We start from the raw sequence: 21,643 nt of genomic DNA, 5'->3' as shown, positions 1-21,643 counted from the left end.
TTTCATGTAGCACCGTGATCCTGAAAAACATTGTCTCATTATTATTGTGTACCATACCAGCAGTTATGGTCAAAATGACAATAAAAAGTGACTTGACTAATTGGATTTGAAAATGCTTGCTCAGCTGACAAAATCTAGTGTTTTTGAATGAAAGCACCACTTGTTTACTCTTGTTGAAAAACGTAACTCACTCTCTTCCTATCATCACCCACCATACTTGATGACATCACAGCTACTCCTAAGGAGTTAGTATTGTGTTCGTGGACAGTTTGTGTGCAATTTTTAAAAATGGGGTGAACTTTTTCACTAAATTACCACTCTCGTTAATGTTATGCATACTCCTAGAATACTTGGTGCATCTAAGGTCAGGGAGGGGTGCAAGTCCAAGATTGGGAGCCATTGGCTTAGAGTTCTGCTTAGAAAGCTGTAGCCTCGGGTGGTTGGTTAAGTTGAGAGAGATTAAGAGTATAATGGAACTATGGGGATCACAAATGAGAGGATAGGATAAAATGAGATTGGATAGGTGCTGGGGTATCAGCAGATCAGATTATTTTAATGCCTGGAGAAATACTCCTACCTTTCAAATGGTTTAAGAATAATTCCTTTGGAGTCTTGAGTGCTTTGTGCATGGTGGATTTTTTTTTTGCCCAATACACAGATAAAATGACATCTGAATCTAGTATATGTTATACAGAGTCAAAATTGCATGGATTAAATAAGAGTTCCACCAGATTCACTTGTGCAGTCAGCTAAAGGTCTGCAGGTAATAGTGATAGAGCAAGAACAGGCAGCTAGTTCACGTTGAAATGGAGAATGACTCCTCTGTTTTTCTGTTGAATCCCAGCCTCATCTTGAGTTTAAAATTCACCTTAAAAATAAGCAAACATTCTGGGACGACTGAAAATTTTTATGAGAAATTCAATTAATATCTTTAACTATTTTAATATATATTACTTTCAAATTAAAATGGGTTAAAAATGTGCACTGAATGTAATGCAATGCCAGCACAATTTTACAAATTTCATTTAATTGCCTCTTCATAGTTTAATCATGTGCAATTTTCAGTCTATCATTTTATAAATTACAATTTGAGGAAAAATAAATGAATCTAAGGCGCTGTTTGGGGGGGGTGGAAATAGCAATCCTGGAGACAAGGACTTGAGGAATTAGTGTATAAAGTTTTCATTCTTGAATGTTAGTTTTAAATCAGGTGTAGATTGTTCTGATCTATTTATTAATTTGATCTGAAACAGGAGTTTACTTGCCCTTTACTTGATGGTAATTAGATTGAGCACCTTTAATGTATTTTTAAAATTATGTGTTTGATTATTGATACAGGTGAAGTGAGGATCTACTGAACATGAGTGATGACAAACCTTTTGTTTGTACTGCTCCTGGTTGTGGTCAGGTAATAGAAATTTTATTCAATTTTGTTTAGTTCAACTATATTTTTTAAAGTGTGTAAAAACAATGGACTAAATTTTATTCCTCCATGCATTGTACGGTATTAAATAGAATATTCAGAGATTTTTTTTTTCCATTCTGGTGTACAACTTTATTAAATGTAATTAACAGATTTTTGTTTGCAGAATTAGGGCTGCTTCATTGTAGCCTAATCTGTTTTGCTTGTGCAAGTAGTAACTTTTTTAATATAATTGTGTGCATGGTTAAACTAACAGAACTCACAATTAACAAGTCAGAAATAAAATCCTGGTCTTTCATGTTTAAGGTTGTTTTGAGTAAAATCCCGAAATTTGACTGGGTTTTTAAAAATATATCTGAATATTACAGATTACAGGAAGTTGTAACCTTTGAGCATTGTTATCCAGTTTTTAATACACCAAATTTCATTTCATGTGCTACCCATATTGTTTAATAGAAAGACCTGCTCGACAACGGCACAGCATGCCTGGAATAAACAAAAAGGAGCATTTCAGCCTTACCTCTGTGTTGTATTTTGTTTCAATTATTTTTTATGGTTTGTGAAACCTCAAATTTGAACTTTTTTTTTGAATAAAAATGTGAAAGAGAAAATCTGTGGTTGTAGTTATTGTTAACTATGAATTGCAAACTTACTTTATTTCAAATTTTATTGCAGCGCTTCACAAATGAAGATCATTTGGCTGTTCACAAGCACAAACATGAGATGACATTAAAGTTTGGTCCAGCACGTAATGACAGTGTCATAGTGGCTGGTTAGTATATATTTCTCTTCTGCTATGTAAAGTAATCCAAACTTAAAGAAAGATAATGAAATAGTGTTCAAATATTTATTTTAATGAGGATGTTTTCTTATTAAAGATATTACAGTGTATAAAACATTGGTACAATAAAAGATTTAATGACCAAACAGATCGAAAATCCCATTTTATAGCTTACTATGTTTAGTTCATTACGCACAATAAAATGAATTGAATACAAATGCTTTTCTAAGTGCTACTGTATTTTCAGAATGTTTCCTTGGAGCTAGCTTCAATTTTCCATCACAAAGATAAAGGAAATTATTGTATCCATGTGAATAAGCTTGCACTGTCAGTGAATAGTAGATCAAGTAGTCGCCCACATTGACGGTAGTGAATTTCCTTTCATTTTTCTAGTTATTGTAGTTACTGGGACTGAGACATAGTGGCACACAGGAATATATTCAAATGAATTAATTTGTAATAATTGGTTAAATTGAAATATCTGCCTTCTTTTGATACACACCATATCTAGTTAAAATTGAACTGAATTGACTTTATTACTTACATCCTTCATATACATTAATAAAAATTTTTACTTCTCTGTAAATTGCAATGTGCAATTTATAGTAATTTATAATAAATAGTATGTACAACAGGGCAGTCTGTATAACCTAGAAATACAGTTGTGTCAACATGAGTTAAGCAGTCTGATGGCCTGGTGGAAGAAGCTGTCCCGGAGCCTGTTGGTCCTGGCTTTTATGCTGTGGTACAGGTTCCTGGATGGTAGCAGCGGGAACAGTTTGTGGTTGGGGTGACTCGGTTCCCAATGATCCTTCAGGCCATTTTTATACACCTGTGTTTGTAAATGTCCTGAATAGTGGGAAGTTCATATCTACAGATGCACTGGTCTGTCCACACCACTCTCTGCAGAGTCCTGAGATTGACGGAAGTACAGTTCCTATATCAGGCAGTGATGCAGCCAGTTATGATGCTCTCAATTGTGCCCTTGTAGAAAGTTCTTAGAATTTGGAGGCCCACACCAAACTTCTTCAACCATTAGAGTTGAAAGAGGTGCTGTAGTGCCTATTTTACCACACAGCCAGTATGTACAGACCACATGAGATCTTCAGTGATGTGTATGCAAAGGAACTTAAATATGTTCACACTCTCAACCCCAGATCCATTAATGTCAAAAGGGGCTAGCTTGTCTCTATTCCTCTTGTAGTCCACAATCAGCTCCTTTGTTTTTGCAACATTGAGGGAGAGGTTGTTTTCTTGACACCATCGTGTCAGGGTGATGACTTTTTCTCTGGAGGGTTCCTCGTTTTTATTTGAGATTAGGCCAATCAGTGTAGTGTTGTCAGCAATTGGAGCTGTAGGTGGCAACACAGTCATAGGTATACAGAGAGTAAAGGAGGGGACTTAATACACAGCCCTAAGGGGCACCTGTGTTGAAGGGCACAGGTGAGGGAGCCCACTCTTACCACCTTCTGGTGATCTGACAAAGTCCAGGATCCAGCTACCCAGGGCAGGGTGAAGGCTGAGGTCTCTCAGCTTCTTGTCGAGCCTGGAGAGAATTATGGTGTTGAATACTGAACTGTAGTTCAGGAACAACATTCTCACATAAGTATTCCTCTTCTCCAGATATGTAGGGGCAGTGTGTAGAGCTGTGGCTATTGCATCCTCTGTTGATCAGTTGTGTTGGTAGGCGAATTGTGTCCAGTGTGGGTGGTAGTGTGCTGCAGACATAGTCCTTGACCAGCCTCTCAAAGCATTTGCTTATTGAGGTGAGTACAACAGGATCCCAGTCATTCAGACATGTTACCTTGGTCTTTCAATTCAATTCAATTCAATTCAAACTCTCCTGTTACTGCTGCCCTTCATTGTTCTCTGTGGAGAACAAGCTGGATTGCGTTTGTGGACTGCTACTGGCTTGTTCTTGACAACAACATTCAGGCACTAGCAATTTTCAGGACTTGGGCTATATTATGTAGTGTGTCTGTACATTTACTGCTATCTTGTATGTCCTATATGTGACTTAGAGCAATGTAGGACTGTTGATACTGTGTTTTGCACCTGGATCCCAGATGAACCTATTTTATAAGGCTGTTTATCAGGTTTAGTGCATGTTATGTGAATAATACAGGCACTGCAATACCTGAACAAACTTTGTGATTTAGAGTGATTGTTTGGGACCGTTTTAAGTTGTTTTTATACTTGAAATGCTTTTGATCATAGACACATGAATGAAGCTGAAAGTTCATTGGGCTGAATCTGAATAATACTGGCAAACTAAGATATTTTTTAGAATTCTTTGGATGGTTTATCAGTATGTGCTAAATCGATATGGAAATTCTAGTGCATTATCTTTAACATGCATCATCTTCCCTTTACCCTGCTCATTCTACAGAAGAATTGTGAGGTGTATTTATACAATATTCAGTTGAATTAGTACAGAAACGGCCCCTTCAACTCACTGTCAGTATCTGCCATCAACCACCCATTTTCAGAATCCTGCATTAGTGCTATATTTTTTGTAAATCCTCATCAACCTTCTCCCCCACCCCCATCAGATTATAGAATCATTTACTTAGTAGCAGTAATTTATAGTGTCTGCGTGCCTTTGGTTTTGAGAGGAAATCAAAGCATTTGGAAGAAACTCAAGGATAACATGGAAACTGATCTAGCCTAAGCCCCTGTCTTTTTCATTTATGTGTGTCAGCGGTGTTTTGTATTGAGCTTGTACATATTGAACAGAATTTGAGAATGTCATGAAATCCCAGAATGTGACTATTTGGTCTTTTACACTTGCATCCACTTGATGGATCACTTCCACTCTTAGATTTAACCATTTTTCTTTAAATCTTTCAACTGTTTATCTAATTTTCTTTAAATATGCTGCAATTATTGAACCTGCTTATAGTATGAAATGATTGCTGGTTTTAATAAAGATGTAAACTAAACTTCCAAGTTGTCCTACTACCTTTAAAGTTATTTTTACAAACAACCACAGCATTTGTGTTCCTGCATATATTTTAAAGTAAAACAGGCTTGGTTATCTTTGTCCTTTTTAATCATCTCACCAAGAAAGTCATAGAGAAGTACAGCATAGAAACTGGTTCTTCAGCCCATCTTGTCCATGCCAAAACCATTTAAACTACCTGCTCTCATCAACCGCACCTTAGCTCTCCCTACCTCTACTGCCCATATACCTATCCAGACTTCCCTTAGATGTTGAAATTGAGCTCGCCTGCACCACTTGTGCTGGCAGCTCATTCCACACTCTTATGACCCTCTGACTGAAGCTTCTCACCATTCATCTTTAACCCATGACCTCTGGTTGTAGACCCACCTAACCTCAGTGGGGAAAAAGCCTGCTTGCATTTACCCTATCTATACCTCTCAATCTTCTACATTCTAAAGAATACAGTCCTAATCTATTCAATCTGTCCTTATAACTCGGGTCCTCCAGACTCAGCAACATCCTTGTAAATTTTCTCTGTTCAACCTTGCTTACATCTTTCCTGTAGGTAGGTGATCAACACTGCACACAATACTACAAATTAGGCCTCACCAAATTCTTATACAACTTCAACATAACATCCCATCTCCTGTACTCAATACATGGATTTATGAAGGCCAGTGTGCCTTAATGACCTTATCTACCGGTGGTACCACTCTCAATGAATTATGGACCTGTATTTCCAGATCCATTTGTTCTACCACACTCCTCAGTACCCTACCATTCGCTGTGCAAGACCTACCCTTTGGTCCTACTGAAGTGCAAAATCTCACACTTGTCTACATTAAATTCTATTTATCAATTTTCAGCTGATGCAGATCCCTCTGGAAGCCTTGATAACTTTCCTCGCTGTCCACTGTCCACTACACCCACAGTCTTGGTGTTATGTATACATTTACTGATTGAGTTAACCACCTTATCATCCAGATCATTGATACAGATGACAAACAACAAAGGGCCTATCACTAGTCAAAGACCTCCAGTCAGAGAGGCAACCCTCTACTACCACTCTCTGGCTCTCTCACAAAGCCAATGTCTAATCCAGATTTCTACCTCATTCTGAATGCCAAGTGCCTGAAAGTTCTTGACCAGCCATCCATGCGGGGCATTGTCAGATGCCTTACTAAAGTCCATGTGGACAACATTCACTTCATCTACTTTCCTGTAACTTACTCTAAAATCTCCTTAAGATTGATTAAACACGAAGCCCGGCTGACTATCCTTAATCAGTCCATGTCTATCCAAATACTTATATCCAGTCTCTTAGAATAGCTTCCAAAGAGTTCCCACAACTGATGTCAGACTCACCAGCCTATTTTCTGGTTTATATTTGGAGCCTTTTTTAAACAGCGGAAGAGCATTGGCTATCCTCTGGTACTTCCCCTGTCGCTCAGGATGATTTTAATATTTCTGCTAGAGCCTGACAATTTCTGCACTTGTCTCTTGTAGGGTCTGAGGGAATACCTTGTCAAGTCCTTGTGAGTTATCCAACCTGATTTGTCTCAGTGTATCAAACACCTCCTCCTCTGTAATCTGTACTGGGTCCATGAAGTTGATGCTGCTTTGCCTCACTTCCCTCAATTCTGTGTCCGTCTTCTGAGTAGATTCAGATGTAAAGAATTCAGTTAAGATCTCCTCCATCTCTTTTTGTTCCACACATCATTACCATTCCGGTTTCCAGAGGACCAATTTTTGTCCCTTCCAATCCTTTTGCTCTTAACATACTTGTAGAATCCCTTAGGATTCTCCTTCAGCTTATGTGCCAGAGCAACTTAATGCCTTCTTTTAGCCTTCCTGTTTTCTTAAGTGTTCTCTTGCATTTCTTGGACTCCATAAGTACCTCATTTGTTCCTACTTGCCTATATCTGCTATGCACCTTTTTTCTCTTAACCAGGGCCTTAATATCTTGAAAACCAAGGTTTCCTTCACTTGTTGTCTTTACCTTTTATTCTAACAAACACATGCAAGCTTTGTACTCTCAAATTTCATTTTTGAAGGCTTCCCACTTACAAAGAACACATTTGCCAGAAAACAGTCTGTCCCAATCCACACTTGCCAGATCATTTCTGATGCCATCACAATTGGCCTTTCTCCAATTTAGAATCTCAACCCGTGGACCAGACCTAACTTTTTGCATATTTACTTTGAAACTAATGGCATTGTGGTCATTGGTGCAAAGTGATCCCCTACAGAAAATTCTATCACCTGCCCTGTCTCATTCCCTCATAGCAGATCCAGTATTGGAAGCTCTGTCATCGGGACTGCTATATACTGATGAAGAAAACTTTCCTGAGCATATTGACAAACTATATTCCATCTAGTCCTTTCACAATATGGGATCCCCATTCAAAAGGTGAAAAGTTAAAATTACCTACTATAACAACCCTATGTTTCTTGCAATGGTCTACAATCTTTTTACAATTTTGTTCCTCTAAATCCCTCGGACTATTGGCTGGTCTGTAATATAGCCCCGTGAATGTGGTCATACCTTTCTTATTTCTCAGTTCCACCCATAACACCTCACTAGTCGGGTTCTTCAGCATGTTCTGATGAAGCACTGCCGTGATATTTTCCCCTGACTAGGAACGCCACTCCTCCTCCTCTAATCCCTCCTGCTCTGTCACATCTAAAACAAGGGAAATATTGAACTACCAGTTTGCTTTTCCTGTAACCAAGTCTCACTACTGGCTACAATGTCATAAACCCAGGTGTTGATCCATGCTCTGAGCTCCTGCCTTTCCTAGAATACTTCTTGCATTGAAATATACACAGCTCAGGACACTGGTCGCACCACGCTCAACCTTTTGATTCCTGACTTTGTCTGAGGTCTTACCAAGATCTGTCTCCACAACCTCTCCACTATTTGTTCTGGCACTTTGGTTCCCGTCCCCCTGCAACTCTAGTTTAAACCCCACCATGCAGCACAAGCAAACCTTCCCACTAGGATATTAGCTCCCTCCTCCAAGTTCAGGTGCAAACTGTCCCTTCTGTGCAGGCCCAATCTTCCCTTGAAGAGAGTCCAATGATCCAAAAATCTTGTACCCTCCCTTCTACACCAACTCCTTAGCCGTGTGTTAAACTGTATAACCTTTCTAGTTCTGGCCTTACTAGCATGTGGCACAGGTAGCAATCCTGGGATCACAAATCTGAAGGTCCAGCCTTTTAACTTGGTACCTAACTCCCGGAACTCCATGAGCCTACATGGGCCATGACCTCCATTGTTCACTTTCCCACTTAAGAATGCTGAGGACTCAATCTGAGATATGCCAACCCTGGCAGCTAGGATGCAGCATAACATTCAGGAATCATGTCTCACCCACAGAACCTCGGTCTGTTCCCCTAATGAATACCCCATCACCACAGCATGCCAGAGACCTGACTGCTATGATTATCCTCTTTTAGGTCATTTCTGTCCCCCTCTCTAACCCCCATCCCCAAACAGTATTCAAAGTGGCATACTTAAGTCTTGTGACTATAGTTTTCCTAGCTTATTGATGTCCACGTGAATTGTTTTAATACAAATTAATGCATTGGGGAAGTAGGCCAGTCAAGCTTCATCATAATCTGATTGCACTCAGAAATCTACTTTTCTGTCAATGTGAAATAACCTTTCATCTCCTAATCATTGATCTTTCTGCATTTGCTTTCAAAAATGCACATCCTGTTCTACCATTCTTTAAGAATGAGTATTCAAAAGATTCCTGAGCCTAAGAGATAAGTTGGAAATATGGTCCTTTACTATCACCTGTGTGTGAAGATTTTGTTCATAGTCTTCCTAATTTTTCTTTTATGCTTTCCTCAGTTATTTATCCAACTTATACCTAAGGAGCAAAATTCTTTTAATTATCTCCCTTTCTGCAAAACTAATTCCTTTTTTTAAATATAAAGAGACCGGGTAAAATCCATAAATACTCATTTAGTATCTGAGCATTCTGATCTGTTTCCACAAGAATTATATCCCCCATATCGGCTTTCTTTGTCTATCCAGTTTATCATTTGTGTTTTTGTAAAGTGCTAGTGATATATTTTATATTAGCCTATAACCTTTGCCATTCAATTTTCTTTGCTGTCTGTTTCTAACATTCTAATTCCAACCCCTTCACAATAAAAAAAACCCAAAATGCTATTTGCCTATCTGGGTGTTATCTACTTATTAGACCTGCCTGCTAACCTGTGATTCATGCGCAAGAACATTTGGATCCCACTGAATTTCATTTGTTTGAAGATTGTGTTCAGTTGACCTTTGTCCTGTCTGAGAAATGTTTGCTCAAAGTCCACTCTATTGGACTGATAATACTCAGGAGTAGATGTTTCCTGATGGAAATGTTGAACTGGTAGATTACTCAGCAGAGCTTCACTCTGCAGCATGTTTCAATTGAAAACCTTTAGATGCAGTGATCATACTAACATTTTATAATAGCTCAGGAAACAATCAATCAAAAAAGAACTAATGGGAGTTGCAAAAGGATCTAGTTCGCTGGATTTAAATCAAAAATTGATAGACAAAGTAATAATAAATGGAGGCTTTCAAACAGAAGACAGTGTGAATCTAGACCAAACCTATTTCCATTACGGGAAGTGGTTGTCAAAAATTACCTGAAATGATTGCAGAGTTTTGAAGCACAGAGGAATCTGTGTGTTCTGGTTTCATAGAAGGCAAGTGTGCAGAAGAAGCAATTCTGAGGAAGAACTAACAATGATATTATTTATAACTTTGTAATAGAATGAAAATGTAGGGAAGTTATGCTGTATATGTATAGAACACTGGTGTGACCACAGCTGGAGCCAAGTATACATTTAAAAAAGGACGTGTATGTGTTGGAAGCATTTCAGAGGAGGCTTACTACAATAATAACTGGAGTTTAGAAAACTCAAGAGTTGACTTGATAGAGACATCAAAGACAAGGTGGATGTGTTAAAGTTTTTCCTTACAGAGAAGAATAAGCATTTAAATCAGTTACAAGGTAGATTTTTTTTTCTGAGATTCATAACTTTGGAATTCTCGAAGAGTGGTAGGATTGGATTTTCAATATTTTTAGCAGAGATAAATAGAAAATTTAAATGGTGAAACATTACTGCAGGTAGATTAGATTGCAGAGTTGAGTTTACTCCTGGTTCTTCCTTAATTAGTAAGTGGAGCAGGATTGAGTGGCCCAATTACCTACTGCATTTAAATCATTACTCTTTCATGCAGCGTATGGAGATACTTTTATGTTTTACATTAATACTTCAGAAATAGGTGTCACAAAACATTCATTTGTTAATATCTTTGCACATGAAAACTGTTATTTTCTAAAATACAGCTTCTTATTTCATGAAAAGAATTTTAAACTCTAAATTTATTAAGTAATAATTGGTTTGCATTCAAGATTAGGGGTGGCAAAGAAAATGGCCATTCAAAAGATTAACAAAGTCAAATAACTACTAGTCTTCTAAGGAAATATTTTATCATTGGAATCTTATGTCCCATTGTTATTATGAGCTGCCATATGTCTTGCGTTATTTGAATCATATATTTTACTTGTCTTATTTTTTTGCATCTAAATGATGGACTCTGAACAATAGATTATTATGCATTATAAACTGCTACTATTATTGCAATAACTACCATGCAAGTTAATGGAGTTGATTCTAACAAAGTTGATTATAAAAGGGCAATAATTTTATCATTTGAAACATTTTAGACCAAACTCCAACTCCAACTCGTTTCCTAAAGAATTGTGAAGAGGTCGGGTTATTTAATGAACTAGCAAGTCCATTTGAAAATGAATTTAAGAAGGCTTCAGAAGATGACATCAAAAAGGTGATAAATATATTTGCATTGTGAAACTTACAATATTGAAACATTTCAAATCTACAATTGATTCTTGTTCTATTAAGTGTTAATGCTTTCTTAATGGAGAATATATTGGAGAGCAGAGGTATAGCGAGTGGAGCTGCTCCGGTGACCCAGGTTGAATCCCAACTTCCATTGCTGGAGTTTGTACTTCCTCGCTAAGTATTTGGTGGATACCTAAGAAACTCAGAAAGATACACAGCTTGGTAGGTTAATTAGCTACTGTAAATTACCCCGAGACTGTCAATGACTTGGGACAAGTGGATGGGAATGTAATGAGAATAGGTTGCATGGTAAATCTTTGGAGGGAATAGATTACTTCATGAATCGGTATAGTCTGCCATACCTCCCTTGTGTCCCAAGGAAGTATGGAAAATGATATTTTAAGATAATTTATTGAGTTGTTAGTTTACACTTAAACTACTGGTGTATTAAGTATTGCATCTCATCCTTGTAGTTACCTATCAATAAATTTTCATTGATGCAGGCTTCATAATTTTTGTGATGACTGGATAAAATTCTCATAGCTGCAGTATGGTTAAAATATGTACAAATTGCAGAATTTCCTTAATTTTTCTAATTAACCAATGTATGTTTGAACTACAAGTATTAATTTCTTCATCTAATTGTATCACTTTAATGCTATATCAAATTAAGACCTAACAATTTCTACTCTTACATAAATCTGCAATTTACAAATAAGTGAATATTTTAACTGAACTTCATAATTTTGCCCACAAATCTAAAGTGTTTTAGAAATTATGGTCCAATAATTACATTGTGGCTGTTTTTGGCACAATGCTGTTGCAGCATATGCCACTGCCACTTAATGGCAGAATAACAATTGGCTAGTGAGCTATGGGTGTTCTTCCAGGATCCACAATGACACTTCTGTTTGCACTGTTATCTGTTTAAAGATCAGTGGTTTGGCTTCTGAGTTCCTGAATAAACTGATTACATGGTACCTGCTATGATCAGTTGTACTCCAGTTAAGTAAAAGTACCTGAAAATGATTTCCATACAGTATATAGTGAACCTGAATTAAGACCATAAGACATCGGAGTGGAACTAGGTCATTTGGCCCATCAAGTCTGCTCCATCATTTCATCCTGGCTGATCCATTTTTCCCCTCAGCGCCAATCTCCCTGTATCCCTTCATGCCCTGACCAATCAAGAGGTTGACCTATCAACCTCTGCCTTAAATATACATACAGATTTGGCTTCCGCAGTTGCCAATGGCAAAGAATTCCACAAACTCGCCACTCAAGCTGAAGCGATTTCTCCTCATCTCTGTACTAAAAGGATGCCCCTCTACTCTTTGGCTCTATTATATACTATATGTCGAGGAAGGCAAACCTTTGAGAAATGAATGATTCTGGCCATTTAGATCCTTACACTGAAGTTTTGCAGTTATTGATCAGCTGCAGCACTGACAAATTCCTGGCATAAATGTGCTAATTTATAAAGGCTTTTTCACAACTATTTTCAACAGTGGTGTATACTTAGTACAAATGACTAGACTCAGTAAGTCAGGCATTCTGAGGAATACTTGTTACAATGTTGGAGTATTACTATATAGTTATAACTGAATATGAGATTTGTTAATTCAATGAAGTTAAATAACTAATTGTTAGTGATTTTAGTTAAACTGAAGTTTTACCCTGGTCTAATTTCACAGGTACCATTGGACATGTCACCACTTGCAATACCAGCAGTTCGGACTAAAGTAGAAGAAACACCAACTGTGGAAAGCAGCCATCAGAACAGTCCCCTGCCTCACCCAGAGTCAACTACCAGCGATGAAAAGGTACTCTGTGAGAAATTAGGATTGTTGGTGCATAAAATTTGGGTAGCACATAGCCACAAATGGCTTTGCATTTTCAGAAGAGATGCTGTATCATGGTTGCACATATATGGGAAAAGTTATATAAGATGCCACAATGAAAATGAAAGCAGTATGTACAGTTATACATTCAGTAAAAGTATAACAATTTCAATAGATTGTGGCTTTAATCAGCTTGTATTACTGACTTCTCAGTAGCACACTAAATAGACAATGCCCACTTAAAAACCTGCTGTGGGTTATACACCATACCAGCACTATTTGATGGGGTCATCCATTAGTCAGTTTCCTTTTTTTTGTCTTTGGTTTCTGCAAATATTTGGTGTATTCCATAGTTGTTTCAAGTTTCTGAAGCAGGTGTTCATGGTTGGCAACCTCAGTCGGCCTTGGTCCATGAAGCTTAGCTGCAGAAAACACCATTTAGATGTGTTTCCATCAGTCTGGGTAGGTGGACAGTGCACTCATGGTGTTGCAAGGATGGGATAACCTTAATTTTCTTTGTCAGATAGGTCAAAGACTTCACGCTCCTTGGATTGGCTACCACTTTCTCATCAGCATTTTTGAGAGATCTCTGGCAAGCTAGTGCCTTTCTCTTTCCCTGACAGAAGCATGCTTGTGCTCATTGATCTGCTTTGTGCAGATCATGCCTGCGTGCAGTCTTCTAAATTGAAGTCAGTGAATGATGTCTGCAATTATGTAGTTCATTGACCATCTGATGATGTCAAATGGTTCTTGCTATCTCTCAAATTTCTAGGCGAGTTTGGAAATCTTGAGTATCTGAAGTAAAAAGAGGCAAGTATAATTTATGGTGTGGCGAGTAGGGAAACTAGGAGAGGGAAATTTACACCACCTGCAATTTGTCACTGAGTGCAGGTTGAGGGCAAGGTAGTATATGAAGTGGAGGATTAGGTATAGCTTGAGGATACTGTAGTCTTTGATTTTAAACAAGTTGCTGACTGTTCTAATGGCATTTATTCCATGAGGATTAAGAAATGCTGAAACAGGTATTCCCCTACTGGCTCTGATTATGTTCCATCTTATCCTGCAATAGAGGGAGAGTACATCCAAACTATTTGAGTGATGTGGCTGTCAGGGTAAATAGGGTACAAGCTGCATCAGATAGGGTTGAAACTTGCAACATTGCTAAATGTGAAAGTGCAATAATAATCTTAACTTTAGGTGTGGGTCCTGATTGTTATCAGTTGAATGATCCAATTATGGTGAATTGAGCAGTGCCTACTCCAGTAGAACAGTTAGTAGTATATAATATGTGAAAATGTTTCTCTGAAATCTTGACCATTTGCAGTCTGAACTATCTTTGGTCCTGCAGATTACTTGTAGTCCAAAGGAAGTCCAAAGGACTCTGCTTTCGCTGCCTTTTGAGTGCATGTCTGGGCCTTTTAGCACCATGAAGATGCAGGGTGTCCCTTATTTTGGACCCCCTTTGCCAAAATGTCCAAAAATCATATAGTACATGTGCTCTGTCACTTGATTTTCTTAGGTTTGATAAATGTGCTGTAATCAGATTTCTCTCTCCTTCACTCAGTTCCTTTAAGCACTGGAGAGAACCGTTCAAGGTATTGAATTATTGAGTGTCCAGCAGTTAACTGGGTTCCAACTTGATGCTGCATTTAGAACAAAATATTTGTGGTAATCTTTGAACTTCCAAGTTGTTCCCACCAGATCTACAATTAACACATTTGAGTTATAATTTGAAGGTTTCTGGAGCAAGTGAAGATTAAATTACAGAAAGAAAATTGAAGAGAATATGAGATGTACTTCTCATTGAATAAGAAAAGAGTAAATAAAACTGACAAAAGTAAGAACCTCTGATAGATTCTTCTACAGTTAAATTGCTTTATGGAGTGAATAAATTTATAAGGAAAATAACTGCAATATCTTCATAATTATGACACACAACAGACTGCGACAACTTAATTTCCAAATGTATTCTTTTTTCATTAGAACAACCTACATGATTGAGGTCCTTAGGGATAAAATTATGTACTTTACAATGTTGTAGAAATTACTTGCAGAATAAACAACATATTTGCCACATAGAAATGTCTCAAGAAGGATTTTTCAGAAGACGTAATTTTGACAGAAACCAGTTCAGAAGAGTGTTTCATTTAAATTATTTGAATTAATATTATCTGCTTTATATTGTTGGATTTTCAGGGATTTTTTTTGGCAGTTGATGTAGGAGGAGGACATTATTCAGAACCAAAACCCTTGAGGCTGTCACTCAGACTCTGATTTATATTTATTCTCTCCCACCATCCCCCCCACCACGCCCCATTCTCTGAAGGCTTATTTAGCTGAAGACTCCAGATGATATTTACTATTTTTGGAAAGGATGTATTGACGAAAGTTATTTTCAATTTAAGCTCCTTGGATCTGATTAGAATACATTGATGACAGCCATTGGGTGTTTTTATTTAAGTATATCTAGCACTTCTTTGAAGAATGAACTTCTCCAAAGATGAGAAGCATCATTTGAATCTAGTCTGGTCCAGATGAATGTTCTACATTTCTGTAAAAGACAGCTTACAAAATTTAACTTTTGGTAAGATGGCGGCACTGCAAACACTGTGACCTCTCAGGGGCCAACCAAAGGTGTTCTTTCTCTTTGTAAGATGTGTTCTTTTACGATTGCAAGACAATTCTACTCCAAGAACATTGGCTACTGCAGGGCTACACCCATCAGCTGCTCATTGATCAGAGTAACCGCCCTGGTGTTGGCGGAGGCGCTGGCCGAGGTAATGGAGGAACAGGTTTGAGTTCACAGAAGCTGACCTGGCTGCAGACTGTGTTGCTCCCTGCTGCTTGGAAGCATCGGAGTTGGTGCAGTATAACCATGAGAGATTATCTCGGACATTTCACTTGCACTTGCAAGAATCTGTTGGACAGTGATAATGTAAGCTGCAGGCCTGTTACCCTTGTCTGGTGGTGGGACAGTCAACATGGGAGCTGTGTAGCCTCAGTTGTAGCGACAACTAGGCCTTAAGCCTCAGGCTTGCCTGCTGTTGCAGACCAGGTGAGAGATGCGGAAGCGCTGTGACGTGGTTGAGCTTGATTGGGAGCTTGACTGGGGCCTTGCCTCTCCCGTCAGTGCTTCTCTTCTGTGTTCAGGCGATGGAATGACAGGTTTCATTATGTGCGTCTACATTGCCGGCAGACTGTACCATTGATTGCCGGACATTGTCGCTCAGGATCTTGGACTATATATGTTTTGTTTTTTTTCAAGTGAATATGCTTCTTTGTTCAATACTTTGAATTGTTACTCACTATAATTCAATGTTTGCTTGCTATTTTGTATGTTTTGCACTTTGGCATCCCAGAGGAACACCGTCTTGTTCAGCTGTATCTATGTATGGTTTGAATGATAATTAAACTTGATTTGATTGATCAGATTTATTACTTATGGATGCCATAAGCATGAAATAAAATTCATTATTATAACAACAGCTGATGTTGCACAAAATCAAGATCTATCTGGGAGCATTATTAAATAAAGTTTGACACCAAGTCATTTAAGGCAATATTGCAGCAAATGTTCGAAGCCCTGGCTAAAGAGGTTAAAGAATCTCAAGGTATTGGGGGGAAGAGGAAAGGTAACAAAGTTATTTTGGAAGGGAATTGTTAAGTTTGTGCCTTAGCACCTAGAAAACTTTGGTGGTGTAGCAATGCAATAAGAAAATGATTTAAAAAAATACAGATTTCAAGGAGTTTGGATTTAAGAATACAAGGGAGGATGATTCCATTGAAATGAAAACAACTAAAATAAATTTCAAAACCAGGCTGTAGTTTAATAGAATCTAATGTAAGTTGGAAGTGCAGGATTGATGGGTGAGCAGGACTTGTGTGTGCTGTAAAAAGTAGAATGCAAAGTTTTGATTAATATTAAGCTTACAGACAGTAGAACATTGAATGCTGGTGTGATTTTTTGAATCTGATGTTGGAAACAAGTTCCTGATGAGTGTTAGTTTTGGGAAGTAAACCAGTAGTTTTGATAAACCAATCGCTTTGGTAAGCAATTTTTGTCATGGATAGTCAGTATGGAAAATGAAACATTGTCTTTGTGTCAGTTTTGAGTGTGGTTTTATACATTAAAGAATATTTAATTTTTGACCTTTTTCCTGAGTGACAAACCTGACTTTATATTTTGTCATTAATTATTAACTTATTAACCTTTCCAGCAAGATCATTTACAGAAATACACAAAACTTTAAAGAGCAACCACTGTGCAATATTATGAGCCAGAACATGCTCCCAGCACTGAGGCAGCCATGCTTGCTGCTAGATTAAAGCAGAATTATGAACATTAGCCTCTCAGATTAGTTGGTATCAGTTTACTGTACAAAATGCTAAATGGCAAGGCCATGAGCAGTGGAGGCTTTGTGTAATTTAATGCCATCACATGGATGGTCCGGAGAAACTTAGCCACAAGATAAGTAAAAGGAACTTGGAAGGTTGCCAGGGCTTTGTATAATTTAATACTATTAACATAGGGAGGTATTGGTGACCTCTGCCCACAAAACCCAAAAGAACTGTTTTGGCTCGGCTGCACCCCACAGGCTTTAGTTATCTGAGCTATCATGGAATATGGATGCATCAGCATCTATCATTCAGAAGCAATAAAACATATAAAGAAAAATAAATAAAAATTAAAAAATCTCAATTAATTTAGTTATAAATAATTACAAACATTTGAATTAATATGATTCAAAATTGTTATTAAGTTAATACTTGCTTTTCTTTGTCAAAACCATTTTCCCCAATTCCAACAAGCTTCCCTGCTGTCATTGAAGGAGAATGTAGTATTTTATTGAATTCCATGAGGGCAGTCAGGAAAATACTGACGAAAAGCAGTCAGCAGTTTTGTAAATTATGTATTCATGTGGGCATTCCAATATTCTTGACAATTATGGCAACAATTTATGATGGGACTGTTGCCAATTTCCATCCACATATCAGGGACATTTGCTGGCTGGGATACCAAATGAAATATATTTCATCCACATCTTGACCAGAAAAAAAACTACTCCAAAATGTTTGTTGATTCCTTTCTAAAACCAGAATTTGGATTTCGAAAAGGAAAAAGCACAAGCTGATTTTTTTTATTTTTCATATTGAGTTCAATCCCTGTTTAGTTTATGGAGAATTAAGATGTAAACCTGGGATTTTTTTTGTACTCTACTCTCACACAATGTTAAAACAACCAGTGTTTGATGAGTTGGAAGGTGACTGATATTACTTTTACTGAATTTTGCTACACACCATCTGTTTATCCTGTGACCAATCCACATGTAATTTTCATGTCATTTAATGGATGAGTTGGAAGCATCAACCCAAAGTTAGGAAAGCATGCAAATTTCCTTTAGGGAAGAAAATGAACTTTTTATTGTGGTGGGACATATTTCTGAACTCATTGTTAAGTACTAATGTGATGTTTATGAAAATTATATAGTAAATTCTACAGCTAACCTTCTTTCACAAGACTGAGATTAATTACATCTTAAATTTTTGGAAAATTTTACTCACTCTGCAGTGAGTTGGATTTAGAAAGACGCCAATCATTGTTATTGGAAAACAAAATTCCAAATACCACTAATTTTAGTAAATGTGTTAGGTCCAAGAAAGCAACTTCAGGTTTTGTAATAAGATAGTTTGATGCAGGTGTGCAAATAGTGAAATGTTTACAGATACTATATTTTACAGCAGGAATATAGTCGCATGCATCAGTATGTGTGTATTGTAGAGGGATACTGACCGACATGTACTCTACACATGGGAATGGAAAACATGGATGGGCCAAAGGAAATGGCAGGCATCTACCTGTGTGAAGCTCTATACACACCTCTCAGTTTAAGCTTTAGAAATCACAAATCAACTGCTCTGGCTTTGAATACCAATTCATTCACTTCTTTACTTAATTTTATATCGCAGATCATTTCTAATGTGGTCTCGTCCAGCAGAACCATAAAGATGAAAGGGCACATGGAGGGAAGAGATCTACTTGAGCTCTGCTCCCTTCCTCCCACCATTTTTTCCCTCATGCCCTGCCTGCCTTGTCCCCCATTTCCAAATCAGCCCCTCAGCTAGAGCAATCATTCGAGGGGTGCTCCTTCTTTTGATGTGTTTTCCAGCAGTGTTAAGACAATCTATTTTTCATCTCTTACAAACCACTGCCGATCTTTGTTAATTTGAAATCACTTGCACCTAGAAAAAAGTTGATTTCATACAAGCATATTCAACTAAAATCTGTCAACGAGAACTAAAGGACCAGACATAAACAAATGAAATGGGACAACAAATTTAAAACCCCACCTGAGTTGCTTCTTGTCTGCATTTCCCTGATCATTTTTGTGAGCCCTGGGAAAAAAAATCTTGTGCAAGAAAATAATAGAATCAAGTTATAAACCAATTTAAATTAGCTGTGACTTCTCACAAAGATAGTAAATATATAAACAAGTACTTATTCACAATCAAGTTTGGGATATCCCTAATTATGGTGAATTGGATTCTTGCTGGCACCTGCCCATGTCTCAGCATGAAAGCACATCAGAATAGGGTTAAGATCCCTTTCAAAAAAATTGATTTTTATCACTTATTTATTTTTATCTGTTCTCATTGAGTTAAAATTTCTTCCATAGGGATATGGAGAAAATTAAACTATAAAGAGATGTTAATGGGTGGATAGGAAATACTCAGAAGATGAGGAAAAAATTGATTTTAAAAAAGATGTTTCTAATATACCATGAAATTGAATAGAGATTTGATCTTTTTCTTGAAAAATACACAGTAGAAACCAAGTAAGACCAATCCAAGTAACAGATTGAACTTCACCAAATTGCTAATGAATCATTAGGTCTTGTTCAACTTGTGTAAAAGTATATATTTGTATGGAAAACATACATTAAAATGCTATAAATGCTTCAGCTGCTTTCATGGCAGATGTAGAATAATGGTCCAGAAATTGATTGAGTAGCTCACATTCCAGTGACAACGATGAATTGTGTTTTTTAATCATCCTTAACATAATTAGTTCAATGCTGCATGTTATTGAAAAGGCAAATTAATAATGTGTCACTGTTGCCAGTGTGGCTTCTTGTACCATTGAACATTTGGGTCGGTCAATGGTCAGTCTCATCTAATTAAAAATATTGGTGGAAACAGAGAAAAGTGACAGGAAACAAGATCAAAAGCAGTCTGTGGGCCAGTCAGCATCTGTGGAAGCAAAAGGTATAAATCACATTTCAGGTTAAGACCTTGAATTATGACTGGGAGGGAACAGGAGAGATTGCCACTATAACAGTATGAAGAGTGATGGATTGAACTCAGATAGAGATAGAGAAAGAGAAAGGAAATTAGATTGGATTAATGTTTCTAGAAGGGAAATGTACGAACAAGTATTGTACAGATCTTCAACTAGTCCACATTGGAGTGAAACATTGCCAGCTCTCTACATGGGTCAAAGAGTCACAGACTTCTGTGCCTGCATTTTGCAACATGGAAATCAGAAACAAGCTGGCGATTAGATGGTAGGCTATCTGACCACCTCTGCTGTTCATTCACTGCTGAGTTTAGTGCAGATCATAATGTTTGCAGCAGAAGGAAAGCATGCATTTCACATCCAGCCCTTCAACTTCATGGCTGGCATATGGAAGTCACTGAGCATATTGAAAAGTTACTGTAGATAAATGAGTTTTACTTGATTTTTAATTTGTATTTTGGTATGTTTAATTAAATTCATTTGAACAGTCTGTCTTGAACAGTAAATGTCTTCTATCATCACTGAGTTGTCAAAAACCAGCTAGACCTCCAGAACACTGAGCTAGGCAGGGCCACACGTAGTAAGTATGGCCTCAGGAACAGCACAGGGAGTAAGCGAGAGTAACATGACAAATGGAAGATGAACTGGCTCAATTTCATTTTTAAAAATCTTGAGTATATTATTATGTTGTGCTAAATATGTTAGTCAATTTCTACATTGCTAGCGTAGTTCACATTATTGTAATAAAAATCAAAATACTGCAAATGCCAGAAACCTGACAACACAGTGCTGGAAATATTCAATAAGACAATCTACATCTGGAAAGAAAATCAGTAAATATTTCGTTTTGACAACCTTTCATCAGAACTGTGAAGTGGTGAAGAAAATGAAGAAATCTGTGATAAACTGGAAAGCAGGCTGACACAGCAAGATGGTGAAAGGCAATGGTGAATAATTAATGAAAGTTGGGGAGGCCATTTGAAATCAGAATAAAAAGGCTGGAAATATTCATCTGAAATGGTTGAACTTGTATATAAAGTCTAGAAGGCTGTAATCTGCCTATTTGGCAGAAAATTCCTTCACTGTTGCTGCCATTTACCACTTTATTTGCACAACTGCACCTCCATCTCTGAATCTTCTCTTTCGCCCTAAACTTCTCTTTCTCTGATTCAAGGGATAGGTGAGCAACTGATATCTGTTCCTAACTCACTGACTTGCTTGCTACTTTGAGCATTTTTCCTCCCATCCTCCTTTCTGTTACAATTCTATTTCATTTTACATTTCTCAATTGGATCTGCTTTTTAATCACCAATACCAGGAAATACAATGTCTTTCCCTTTGCTTGATCATGGATATCCCTACAACATGTCCTTGAGTGTTTCTTCCAGTTTTCACGTTTGTGTTCCCGCCCTTGCTTTCAACTCCCAGGAAGTGAGATTGTATTCCCTTTGTCCTCAGTTTAAGCTCTAGTGGTCTTCACATT

At 37.4% G+C, this 21,643-nt stretch overlaps 1 protein-coding gene across 6 annotated transcripts in view; it reads left to right on the top strand.

Annotated features, from left to right (window-relative positions):
* atf2 (activating transcription factor 2) overlaps window positions 1-21,643 on the top strand; it is a 122,527-nt gene that overhangs the window by 37,982 nt on the left and 62,902 nt on the right. For all 6 annotated transcript variants that reach the window (XM_059966705.1, XM_059966700.1, XM_059966703.1 and 3 more), the window contains 4 exons: window positions 1,339-1,408; window positions 2,099-2,195; window positions 10,890-11,008; window positions 12,720-12,848. In XM_059966705.1, the coding sequence (XP_059822688.1) occupies window positions 1,361-1,408; window positions 2,099-2,195; window positions 10,890-11,008; window positions 12,720-12,848 (393 nt within the window). In that variant the 5' untranslated portion in view covers window positions 1,339-1,360. The remainder of the gene's footprint in view (window positions 1-1,338; window positions 1,409-2,098; window positions 2,196-10,889; window positions 11,009-12,719; window positions 12,849-21,643) is intronic.

The sequence above is a fragment of the Hypanus sabinus genome, chromosome 4 (genome assembly GCF_030144855.1).
Source record: "Hypanus sabinus isolate sHypSab1 chromosome 4, sHypSab1.hap1, whole genome shotgun sequence".
NCBI lineage: Eukaryota > Metazoa > Chordata > Chondrichthyes > Myliobatiformes > Dasyatidae > Hypanus > Hypanus sabinus.
Note: the sequence above shows the minus strand (reverse complement) of the source record. Positions and strands in the feature narration are given on the sequence as shown.